Source organism: Aythya marila (genome assembly GCF_965140915.1).
Source record: "Aythya marila genome assembly, chromosome: 1".
NCBI classification, from domain to species: domain Eukaryota; kingdom Metazoa; phylum Chordata; class Aves; order Anseriformes; family Anatidae; genus Aythya; species Aythya marila.
In genome coordinates, this window is record NC_139042.1 from 35930873 (window position 1) to 35944120 (window position 13248).

General features: G+C 34.4%; 1 protein-coding gene across 2 annotated transcripts in view; it reads left to right on the forward strand.

Annotated features, from left to right (window-relative positions):
• Window positions 1–12875, forward strand: part of TDRD3 (tudor domain containing 3) — a 103910-nt gene extending 91035 nt beyond the window's left edge. For both annotated transcript variants that reach the window (XM_082772460.1, XM_082772461.1), the window contains exons 13-14: window positions 8044–8180; window positions 12634–12875. In XM_082772460.1, the coding sequence (XP_082628586.1) occupies window positions 8044–8163 (120 nt within the window). In that variant the 3' untranslated portion in view covers window positions 8164–8180; window positions 12634–12875. The remainder of the gene's footprint in view (window positions 1–8043; window positions 8181–12633) is intronic.
• The last annotated feature ends 373 nt before the right edge of the window (window positions 12876–13248 follow it).

Sequence of the window (13248 nt, forward strand, 5' to 3'; positions counted from 1 at the left end):
GTCCATCCATCTATTTTGCATTTCTTATTTTTTTTTTTTCTGAAGAATCTACAATTTTTGTTCAGCATTTGGTTATCACATGTTTTTGTCTTACTCAAAACTCGGGATGTATGTTGTCCTGCCAGAATCTATTGAAAATCAGCTCTGTTTAACACTCAGCTGGAATCTGACTTGAATTTGACTATTCCCACACTAGGAAAACTCTTAACTGGATTTGTTGTGTTAAAGGTTTTATACAGAGCTTGAAAGTAGAATGTAGTGTTTTACTTGTGTAATAAGTCAAAATCTCACATAATTTGAGAAACAGAGGAGAGAAAGATGGCCCTAGTTAAAGTAGGTTAAATGTGTACGTAAATGGGCAGGAATTATTTTGGCTGTATATGGAATGACATCAAACAATTATTGTAAAATTACAGTTCAAATGGGGAAGAGGATTTTATTAAACAATACAGTATCATACTACACTTCAATTTTATTCCTTTAAGGAAAATCAAAGCTGTTGTAGTATTTTGTAGTAAATCTCTCAGTAATTTCTGTAATACATTTAACATTGCTATTTCTGTTACCACTGTCTTACAGTGATCTGTCATCTGTACTAGTTACCTAACACATGTAATGTCCCATATGCAGCTAGGTGTTTATGGTTGTTGAGCTGGATGCTTAAGGGCTCATGGCTTTCAATGCAAGAAGGGTTTGTATACTCTATATATGCTTTACAGTTGTGTATCCTGCATGTCCTTTACAGGGAGAAAGTAATGCCACTGTAACGCTGCAGATGCTAAGAAACAGCTTTGAAGCCCTTAAGAAAGGGCTTGTTGAAAGAAACAGCTTGAGAAAGAAGCAGCTTTGAAGCCCTAGTCCCTACTGCTGATGAAGTTGCACTTCATTATCAGAAGTGGCCAAAGTCAAATTTCCTGGGGCATGGACCAATAGAAAAAAATATATAGATAGATTCAATGAACAGATTAATTTAATTACAGATTCCTACCAATTCAGAATAAGTCTATGGCTTAAAAAATATATATATATATCTATTTATACCGGAAGGCCAAACATATCCAATATACGTGATCCTTCCATTTTGTTACCATTTTTCTGTTTTTGCTGCTGTTTTTAGTATAATGCTACTGTTTCCATACATTACAATAGGTCTTGGCTAGTCTACTGATCAAATATCCTGCAGTTCACCACCTCTGTGGTTCTATCCACAAGTCAATACAGTAGCAGTGCTTTCTTCATGGGAGAGAGGAAAAATGTGGAAAAGCACATCAGCAAATACTTTGGTTTAGGATTTTTGTTTTATGCTTATTTGAATAATTTAAAGAGTCTTTTCCTGTGTGTTCTGCAGGGTTTTTTCTCCTTAAGCTTTTTTTGTGAATATTCTAGATACCAGATTCAGAAAAGCTTTCTCATCCAAAACTAAAGAAAAAGAGCTTGCTTTAGCTCTTTCTTCATCAATTCCGCAAAATATATTTGGATGTCTATCTATATATATATGTATGGAGAAAGATAGTGATACAGACAGTGGGGAAGGATGAAAGTATATTTAGCTTACGTGTTGTTGCTCTGGTTTTGTGAGTTTGGAAATGTGTGTTGCCTTTCATGTGTCTTGTGATTGTTTTCCACATTCATTCTTGATTCAAGAATGAAAAAGTATCAGATTTCATATTGTTATCATTAGCTTTGCCTTCCTCTCAATTTATTTTCGCAGATGCTATATAAAGGTACCTGTTTTAGTAAGAGTTAATGGTTTTGGTCTTAAGGATAATTTAAAATCAATTAGAAATCTGGACAACATGTTTTGGCTTCTAAATTTGCTTGCAATCCATTGCAATTCCTTTAAATTTAAAAATCATAATATTGTTCAATTTTTAAGAAATCAGAGCAGCTTATTTTTGCTAAGAGAAGTAAAATCCTGAAACATAGAACCAATTGATTCTGTATGATGAAAATGGTTGTGTTAGAAGGATATGAATTACAGTGGGGGCTAATTTAAGAATGCTAAATTATCCAGGGAGGAGCTAAATAAAAATAATAACTGTGCAACTTCTCATTAATATTCTAAATTGAAAGGTTAATTTAAAAAATCTTTGTCATGTAATTACTACAGACAACATTTTAAAGATATATTATTTGATTTAAATACATCTGTATCCTTACAATTAGTTACGTGTAGTTTCAGTCATCAGTAGTACACTACTGTAATGTCTTATACCATGTGTGTAAGCATACTAAAAGTATGTTTTTCCAGAAATGTGATGCTACCCTGGCTCATTTAAAGGCACTTTAATAGGTCTAACTGCGTATTGAGCATCTGACATTCATGAGGGTTATTGCTATGCAGGTCTGGCAGCGTAACCTTGAATCCCAATTGTCCTTCTTATTCATAATTTAACTGAGAAATCAGTATGGTTATAGGCTCAGTCTAATATAGATATGTTGCTATGAAAAAGAATTGTGAACATCTGCAGGCTGACAAAGATTATCCCTCTCAAAGATTACTTTGCAAAAGGAAGTGTTATTTTAAGTAATAAGCATAACTTGCAAAGAAAATTGATTATGAGCAAATATGTTGGATTATTCTGTAATAGACACTTCAAAAATGCGCTTGTCACAAATTCAGTACTTGGTTAAGATCCTTGAAAATGTACATTAGTGGTAATTTCCTTTATTTGTACTTTTCACACCTCACTAGATAGCAATTTTTGGAATTGTCCTACCCCTGTTCTAAGAAGATATAACTTCAGGTGTTTATTAAATGACAATTTTATTATTTATTTATTTATTTATTTATTTATTTTTCAAAATTCTGATTTCATTCTTAGTTCTGGAATTCAAAGAATCCATTTAAATATTTGGATAAAACCTTATTAAAAGTTTATGGGAATACTATAGGCACTTCAAACAATGCCTTTTCTTCCAAATATCAGATATGTAATAAATTGCAATTTTAAAGATTAAATTTAGCTTTTTGTAGGAAATTTGTGAATTTTTCATTATTGTTCTAGTGTGACTTTTTTGTTTGTTTGTTTAATCTGTCTGGAAAACCCTACAGTCTATTTTTGATTGATTTGGAACTGCAAATTCAATACTTAAAATACTCAAGGAGATCAACACTCTATGATTAGGCAAAAGAAACAATTTTTTAAGAAACGGATTTAACTAACAAAGCAAGAGACCACTTAGTGTATTAACAGCAGGAGAAAGCTGTCACCAGCAAAGTGAGCAGTGCAGAGAAGCATAAAATCTGGGCCATGAAATGGGAGTTGAAATGCAGATGAAAGAGTAGTTAATTTTTCAAGTAAACTAACACCGTTCTACTGAATCCAGCAAGTTTTCCGTGCTCTGACTATGTGGATGATGTTAAAATCACTGCTTAAACTGAAACAGTGGTTTGACATTACTGAAAGAGAACATGTTGTATGCTTTCTTTGGCTTCTGTCTCTTCTTTCTCTTGTGATTCTTGGCCTCGTGCTGCTCCTTCATTCATCCTTGCACAGGCTCTGCTGCTCATCTGTAGTATCCCACAGAGAGCTATACACCGATTTGTTGTTGGAAGGTTTCTCCATGGATTAACAGATTGAAATGCTTTAGCAGAAGGGCCCAGTGAACAGAACAGAGTTTTCTGTTGGTAAGCAGGAATAGATGGAGGAAACATGTTTGTAGGTAGCACACTGATGGAGCTGCTCAGCTGTTACTTGTAACAGCAATCCTAAATATACACGGGCAGAGCATGCAGCAGTCAAAGCCTGTGACTTCTGTCATGCTCTTTGCCATCATCCATATATTCATTGTTTTCAAGAGTTATGCAAGCTGTAATAAAACTTAAAACATGACTGCTCTGGTTATGATTTTCCAAGCCTAAGTGCAGATTTGCTATATTTGCGTCACTATAAATTCATCTTTCTCAAAAATGTTCAGAACAAGTCGTTCAAGCACTGAACCCTTATTAAAATAGGCAGAATGTTCAGTGCCAAAGGATTTTTTGGATCTGACTTGGAATAAGTATTCACTTCATATATATGTTTCTAAACTGTTATTTTTAATGTATGGAAGTTTGCAATGGAAATTCATTGAGAAAACTTTTATGAAATGCAAGCTTACTTTGCTCTAAGAGTGTTATTTAAAAAGTAAATTAGCTGTTAAAAATATTTTAAATATTGGATTTATAGCGTCATTCTCCATCTGTGAAATCCATTGTAGTGTATGTAAAAGCATGCAGCTAGTCATTTAGCTTGACTGAACTTGCTGATTCACTAAGCTCAGCTGATAAGGTATGGTGGTGGTACAAGCTCTTCGGAATACCTGGGTCCAACGTAAAAGCACTGAGCATGCTATTCCTGTTTTATACTTACTGAGTTCTTATCTGTCTTACGAGAGGGAGTTAGAATAGCAATAGTAACAGTAAATTCTTAGGGCAAAACTTTGAATGAATGCTGCAATTCCCAATGACTTAGGCTTCCTTGTGCACTATCTTATTTGAAATCCCTAAAAATTGCTAAAATCCACCACTCATGTCATTTTTATCAGTTGCTGCAGTGACTTTTCTGCATCTAATTGTTTGCACTATAAACCTTTATTTGCTTTTTCCTATGAATCTGCCGGTTTCCAGTATTTTTGCTATTGAGTTTAGTGACAGGTCAGGGTACATAACCCTAGGTAGCCATTGTGCAAGTACTAGAAAACTCTGTCTCTAATCCTAAAACATTATCTCCATCCTTCAGCTTACATTGTTTGTCTACTCAAACACAAGTTTTTGGATAAAGCCAGTAGTATAAAACATGTACTGGTAATTGGAGAATGAAAATACTCTGACAAAAAGAGAATGACAGCATCAGAGGTTTGTGGCCATCTCTGCTTTATAAAATGTAATGCAGATATTACATTACATTATAAAGAGGTAGGAAATTGTGTAATTCATAATGAGTCACAAGCAACTGATAAATTGAACGTGAACAGCTAAGGCTAGAAAAATAGAGTTGATAACTAGATGTGTGACTTAAGTGACTACAGATTTGTAACAGAAGATATGTAGATGGCTGAAATTGCTAGGTAGGAGAACAGAAGCAACATGGAAGTAAACATTAGTGATCTTTAAGTTTTGCCTAGGTTGGATGCTATTCCAGCATAGGGAAGACAGTTTTGAGCATGGGTTAGAGAGATTTCACATTAAATTGAGATGAAGGACGTAGACCCAGGAAAAAAAAAAAAAAAAAAAGCAAGATGGAAGTAAACTAAAACGGCAATCAAAAGAGATAAAACGTCAGTGGTGGATGAGGGTCAGTGAACGAGAAATGGTGGAAGAGAAGAGATGCAATTACTTGTAAAACAAGAAGCAATATTTAATGAAGTTATGGTTTGGCCAAATGTTATTTTTGTGAATTTTAGATCCAGATGGGTTCAAATGAATAGGTGTAACTCAAGAAACATCAAATTATCTTCTGATATGAAGATGCCAGACTTCAAAGAGATTCAGTAACTTTGTGGAGAGCAACAGTACATAGGAAGGAAGGAATGATAGAAAGGCGTTCTGTTGCTAGCTCGTGTGATTTGCTGCAATGCTTGTTTTCATTTTATGCAAAGTCTCAACAAAGTGAATGTGATTTCATACATTGCTTTTGCCCTTCTTAATGAAGATACGTGAATTGGAATGCATTTGAAGCTTTTCATACTGCACTGAAATAGACATGTTTAAGACAAATTCTAGTTTTAATTTGATATCACTGAGTTCAGCGGATCAACAACATTGTCTCTGAAATTTGATGAAGATTTGCTGATGTAGAAATCTATACTTATATATACTCTTCTATACTTACCCTCAGAAAGAGGCTGTTTGTTACAGGTGAGGCACTATGCACTAAACTATTTAATTTCTGATCTTTTTGAGCTAAGACTAACAAGGTTACAAAGGAACGACTTACGTCTGGTTCGCTGCAGTCTCTTGAAAATACCAGTATGCATTGCTAATTTTTTGGTTCATGCGTAGCTGTCAATTAGTCTTCCAGTTCTGGAGAACCCAGATATCAAGCAGTTGATGGTTTACAATTTTACTCTTGAAGAGTAAGCTCTTTTATTTTAGATTGAAGCTTTTGGAAAGAATCTTAAGAAAACTTGCAATTGCTGTTTGCTTTGGGCAAATAATACGAAACCTATTCTCAACTATTGAAGCTTCTTGAGTGTACTGAAGGAGCTAGAGGTATTGACATTGCTTCAGGCACCTAGTTTACCTTTTAAAATGTTGATGCGAGTATTGTTTGCCTTGTCAGTGATGGGAGATTGCTTCATATACTCAGGGTTTGTACTAGGGCTAACTATTGCAAAACATGTGGATTTTTTGGTTAGACCTCTGCTTTCGTATTTCCTTTGGATAAGTAGTGTCTCTGAACCTCTTCGTGTGAGGGAACAGTGCTGCATGCACTAAAAGAGGTACACTGAGAGAAGTAAGTTTTATTGTGGAGTTCGATTGTTCTCAGCCTTTGGCTACAGTGAAACTAAAAGATTTAAATCAATTATACCCTATTTGATTATGCTGAAATTCTCTTTTCTTCTACAGTTATTGCAGACTCTCCCTAGTAGGGCCTAATCTGTTCTGGAAATATAGCTGTGACCACAGATAAGCCCTTTAAATAGCGGACCTTATCACAAAGAATATTGTTGTGTGAACCTCTCAGTTTCAAAATGCACGTTTATCAACATTTTAGCTGATTCAGAATGATGTGCTGTTTCTCGAGTAAGATTTCATTTTTCACAAAAGAAAGAAACCTAGGCTGTAGATGTTTGTTTTTTTTTTTTTTTTTTTTTCTAGCCTCTTGTAATTAAATATTTTACTGCTCTGATTTGCTTGTTCTTCGTTATGTGCATGTTACACTCTATGACAGTTCCTAAGTGTTGATATTGTTGCAGAATTTATAATCAATCATTAAATATTCTTAGTTTGTGTTTCTGTACATTCTTTTATTGTGAATAAAAGGAAATTAAGAGTTGTATGCTCAGTACTTTTCCCAGAAATGGATTTCTTGCACCATGTTCTAGAGGGAACCTGGTATCTGCTAGAAGCTGGTTTTAAGAAATCAAAAAAAAAAAAAAAAAAAAAAAAAGTAATTACGACTGAGAAACCATTTGACAGTCATACTCCTGCTCAATAACATTTTGTTCTACTTTCAGTGTATAATTTTGTTTTTGCATTTCTCTTTGTTATAAATTGTGATTCTCTTAAAAGTCTTCTTCACTCTGTACCACCTTCAAATACTGCATCAGAGGAATCATTTTCCTTTCAGTATCTCTTGGCTAAAGTAAAAAAATGTGGCTGTTGTAGTCTTCCTTTGCAACTTGTTCTCCAGTCTCTTAATTATTTCTATTGTTTTTGAAATCCCTTGTAATTTGTCGGTATCTTTCTGGCATTGAGATAACCAGGAGTGAATGCAATATTGCAAACATGTAATTACCTCTTGTCTCATTATTCAGAGGTTATTTTTATTGCTGCATGTAGCAAATTCATGTCTAAATTGCTGTCCAGTATACTTGTAGGCTTTTTGATTATTACTGCATCACAGATTTGTATCTGCTCTTTCAGATCTGTGTTTCTAGAATGCATATTGCCTGATTTTTGTTCCGTGTATTTCCATTCCCTAATTATTTTGTTTCATTTCACACACATTTCTAAACTCCTGAAAGCTGATATTTCTCTTGCTCTGGCAGGTTACTGATGTTGTTTTGCTTCTTGAGTTTGTTGCCTGTATAACTCCTGGAGAATAATTTTGTTTTATTATGTATGCTGTTTTTCTGCAAATATTTAAAACTTCTGTGGCTGCCTTGAAGACTGGGTTTTGAGTTTATTCACTTTGTTTTTGTTAGCTTTCTTAGGTTTATAAAAAGGGACTATTCACTCCCTTTATTAAGTGGTCATCCATACAGAAGCAGCAGTTTCTATGCATGTATGCATTGTATGCATTCGTTCATATGTGTGTGTATATATGTATATGCCTACTCATGTATAATGCATTTAACTACTCTTCTATTTAAAACAATGCTGTTTGCCTGCAGGAGGATGAAGAAGAAACATATGAGCAAACTCTAGAATTCCGCAGAGGAGGTGATGGTCAGCCAAGGCGGTCCACACGACCTACTCAACAATTTTATCAACCCCCAAGAGCTAGAAACTGATTAATAAGAATTAAAAGGTAAATATATGCTAATGACATTTTATTTATGGATTTTAATTTCATGAAAGGTAGATCTGAATTTTTGTATACTTAAGTGTTCGTCAGTCTCTGAAGTTTGTGAGAGAACTTTCTACAACTTTGCTAGTAGTTGGTTTGTATAACAGCCCTTGGCACTGGGTGGTAGACCGCGAGTGTTCTTGAACAAATAAGTTACTGTAATTACCATTATACAAGCAAATACAGAACTTAATTACTAGAAAAACTTTTTTCCTCATTAAAAGATAAAACAAAAAACTAACCAAATTAAATATGCTGTACTGCATTCATTTAACTTCTGGATTTTCTAATACCTTAATTCTCAAGAGTTCATTAACTCTGTTCTGAATAAATCATTGCAAAGATGCATGTTATTTGGTTTACGTCTTCAGTGTCTTTGTTGTTTGCATCTGATTTTTTAGGTACTAGCTGGTTTATTTTTTATAAGATTTTTTTTTTTTTTAGTTTCTTTCATTTCTCCATTCCTTCACTTCCAACTAGGTGCTGCTGATCTCTGCAGCTTTTGATATTTCTGACATGCAATAATATGAGACTTTGCATTTTGATCATACGCTCACCTAACTTTTTCATTTGAGGGATTACTGCTAATATAAGGAAAAAAAATATTCCTGATTCTTGTCAAGGTGATAATTATTCTGATTTTTGTACATATCCTTAAATTTTCTTTTTTAATAAATGTATCAGTCACTATTAATAAATGTGTCGTGAGATAATTATAAAGTGTGCAGAAATTATTCAGGTGCATGCACTGAGCTGCGTTCTAAACTAGTTCCCTCAGCTCAGGGAGGTGTCAGTGTGATCAGCCTAATGAAATGTGCTCAGTGTAGAGGGCAGTCAAAACCTTTTTTGTCATTGTTTTTGTCTTCAGGTAATAATTTTTATGTTTTCAAATTGCACAGCAGATCTGGAAAACGGTGTTTGGTTTAGCTCCGATTGGGAGAGAGGGAAAAACAGATATCCAGAGAGAATAATAGTAACTCCTCAAGAAGAGTGAATAAATGGTTGACAAGTAGGGAACAACTTCTATAAGGCACAGGTTGCTCTGTGTGGGTTTTCTTGCACCTTGCTTTGAAAATTCCAGTAGGATCCTGATTAAAACTGATAGCAGATTAAGGATCAAAATCTACCAACTGTAAAAACAGCAACAACAAAAAAAGTTTTAGTCTTCCACCCCATTCAAATGCTATTGTTTTCTGTCAGACATCTCCAAATAACGGGGTTTGATTCAGATGGTAAATACTGTTGGTTAAGTGAAAAACATTTGTTAACAAGTAGCAGCTGTCATAAAGCTAAATAAAAATTTTCAGCAACTACTTATTTTGCTTTAGAAAGTACATCTGTTATTGACAGTACTTCAAAATATATTCTTTTTTTTTTAATCCTAATTTAAAACACTCTTCCTCAGGTGATTAAATAAGGCATTTTATCTGTCTTCTCTTCGCCCAGGACAGTTTCCTTCAGCGTCTACTCAAGATACAGTTAGCACCAATGTGTCATCCCAAACTGAGCTTATTAGCCCAATGCAGTGTGCAATCACTGGCAGCTTAAACTTTGCTCAAGTTTTGACTAATATTGTAAGCCTTACTTTATTGGAATATTGCGCGCTTCATCTTCTGCAAATATAAAGGAGTTGTGTGTACCTTAAATAATCACTGTAAACAGCAATTCATTGTGGAAAAAATGCAATTTACTTCTTGATTGAAATTTCATTCCATCTGAATCAAAATACTAAATGCAGTTTTCCTAGGCTGAAGTAACTGAATTGTCTTCCATTTTAACTAAGTGGAAGCTATCTCTAAATGGGTAACAGTTATTCAATTAGACTATTTGTGTATTTTATATTAAAATGATTTCATATATCTAGCTATTTTAATTATCTTCCATATCAGACAAAAGTTTGTATTTAGGAAATTTCCAGTATTAAGCTCAATTGCAATTCAACATGAAATAATATAACAGCTAGGGGATGTTAACACCAAAAAGAAGTTGACAACATGAAATTAAATACATTGGTCTTAGATTCTTGATGCTAGGATCACTCAGAAGAAGAAAATGGAGAGGCAAGACATGCTTTCTGTATAAGGGTTGGGTGGTGGCAGGGGATGGGGTCTCTACTTAAGCTTAGTTAGCTCCTATACTAGTTCTAGTCAAGGCAAACCTTAATTTTACAAAGGATCTGTAATGTGTTGTTTTTCCACCCCCACCTTCTGCCACAGTGCTGTAGTGAATATGTGAACAACTGAATATCCCATTACCTTCTCTTAGTGAGGCATTTGGGGGTATCGCTGAATAGCATCAAACAGTGGCAATTCTTCCTCAGTTTAAGAACGCATCAGTCTTTTTGGTGGTAAAAATATTGTAATGTTATATTTAAAAGCTTTTTCTGTGTGATACAGAGTAGCTTTCACCTGCTAGGTTTGATTCCTGAAGTTTATGTAGAGTCCAGTATAGCTGATGTCATTTGCCTTGTTAGATAAGTAAGGTGGTGTGAGGAAATGTTCATCCTGACACTGTGGTGATTATATTTATCAGATGTGTCTTACAGTTCCCCATAGTACATCTCATGCTGCTATAGATTTTATACTAAGTTGAACTTAGAAATGTATTTATTACATGTGACCTAATGAGGTGGTTGAAGACAGCTGAACTAGAGAGAAACCAGTAATTAAAATCTATTAAACTTTACCAAAAGTAAGTGGAGGATGTAGTCAGTTCCTCTCTGATTGTAAGTGTAGGCAGAAAATCGAACATAGTCCTTTTCTAATTTGTTTTCAGCTTACCTAGACTCGTATGACAGTGTCATGATATGTGAAAGCTCAAGAATATTGAATGTCAGTTTCTGGAAGTGGATTTCTATGTGGTTTCTTCCTTTTTATTCCCAAGAGCTTCTGAGAACATGGTATCTATCTATATATATATATTATTTCAAGTTTTCAATAACCTGTTAGATGACGTGATTTATCAGGGGAAGTTTTTAAGGAATTTAGTGAGAAATAATCTTACCAGAGCTTTCCACTGAAGGATGTTTTACCAGATCGTTGACCTGCTGCTTGAAAGAAGAGGGTTTATATCCCTTGTACCTCTCTATCATGTAAAAATGATTTTTCCTGAAAAGAGATGAAAAGCTCTTGTTGATGACTATATTATAAATCATCTGTTGCAAATTGTCATATTGCAATATTTAACATTTAAAAATGCCAAGGTGCCCTGTCTTCAAAACCAAATAAGGCTGTTCTAAAAACAAGGTCTGATGGCCGTGTTTATATTGAGTATGATAGGGACATATCAAAGATGAACCATGAGGTTCATACAGTAATTAATATCATCCTATACCCCAAAACTGTATACGTACCTGCACAGGGTTGCACCACTTGACAGGAAGGGCTTATTAGCACTGGTACAACAACGCAGAAATAAAACTTCACTGCTTCCTGGATTAGTTTTCAGCATACTTGTTTAGGTGAAGTTGCCCTTGCAAATTTGGAATTAGTATTGACACATACTAAATTCCTGAGGTGTTTTTTTTAATTATTATTACTATTTTTAATATAATTTGTGTCCTTCTGAAAAGCTCACCATGCTGTTCTGTACTTCAGGTATAAAGAAAAATTGCTGCAGACTTGCGGGAAGTCCTGACTTAGAGATTACTATGAAGGCAGAGCAATAGAGTAATCATGTTAAGGTCAATACCTCACTGTAGATGCAATTGCCCTAGAAATGGTTTATTAATATCCAGCAGTGTGAGGTAGAGGACACTAACTCAGAATTTTGTCAGAGCACTGCATCAGAGACCCTTTGAACTCAGTCTAGGTTGTTTCGGGTCAAACTAGTCAAATACTAGTTTTAACAGGTCTGTAAGTTAAGATATTCCCTCTAGAGAATAAAGATACAAGAATTAGAGTCTAACAGCAATAAAAATGTGTCCCGACTTTATATTTGCTGGGTAGAATGTCATGGTAGTATGAAAAAGAAGGGGAACAGTAATCAGAAATGTGTTTTTTGAAGGGTCAAGGCTTTTGGAGGAGCTTGAAAGAACCTAAGACTGCGAACCTATAAGTACTTGGTCATTATCTGTTTCTTGGTCTTCTTTTGTGCAGTGACAGGATTAATCTACACCTTTTCAAACTTACTATGAAATTTGTATTAAAGTCCTTACCAATGGAGAAATTGAATTTTTGTAAGAAGTCATTGCCAGAAAGTGTTCTTCTCTTGTATTATAGCGATCATGTATGTACTGCATTGAAGTGCAATCTTCTGACTTATTCTTCTAAATACATATCTCTGTAAGTACAGAAAAGCAGATGTATACTCTTTTGGAGGAGAAAAAAAAGTAGTAGCAGTAAAGTGTACGTTGCACAAAGAGCAGCGTTTTTGTACTTATTGCTTGTGTTTTTTTTTTCTTTCCCCTCTTCAGCAATCTTCTCCTGGTGAGGGGAAATTCACTGGCAGCTCCAACTTGCTGAAGACTTCTAAAAGAACTTCTGACTTTTTCCAGGCAACATGGTGGGACAAAGAAAGCTGGCGTGAGCAGAAAGAATTTGGACCTGATACCACAGGAGACTTTTTTAAAGTTCTTAGTTATGTGAAGCTGAATACTTTTTACATATGAAAGAAGCAGATTGTCATTGCTGCCATCAATAAAACCACAGTGCACTATTCTGTTCTTTGCCTTGTATTCTTTTTACTGAGCCTCCATTGTTAGTAAACATAATACTAGTGTATTATGTTTTTTACTCATTTTGAATTTATTTTGGTTCTAATCCTGTTTCTAGTAAAGTAGAAGTAAAATTCCTATTTCCTCAAAAGCAGACAGGAATTTAGATTTTGCCTTGAGTTTAGATTTTAGGCTAGCATTAGTGAAACGCTAACATTTTTCAGCTAATTATTGTACAGTGAAATTCTGAATATGTTTTGATTGTTTTCTATGTTTGTTTTTTTCAAATTTGCTAAAGGCCAAAATTAACAAGTTTGCCTTTTATGTTTTTTTTTGAGGTGTAACTACAAGTTTGAAAGAGAGAAACTCAATGCT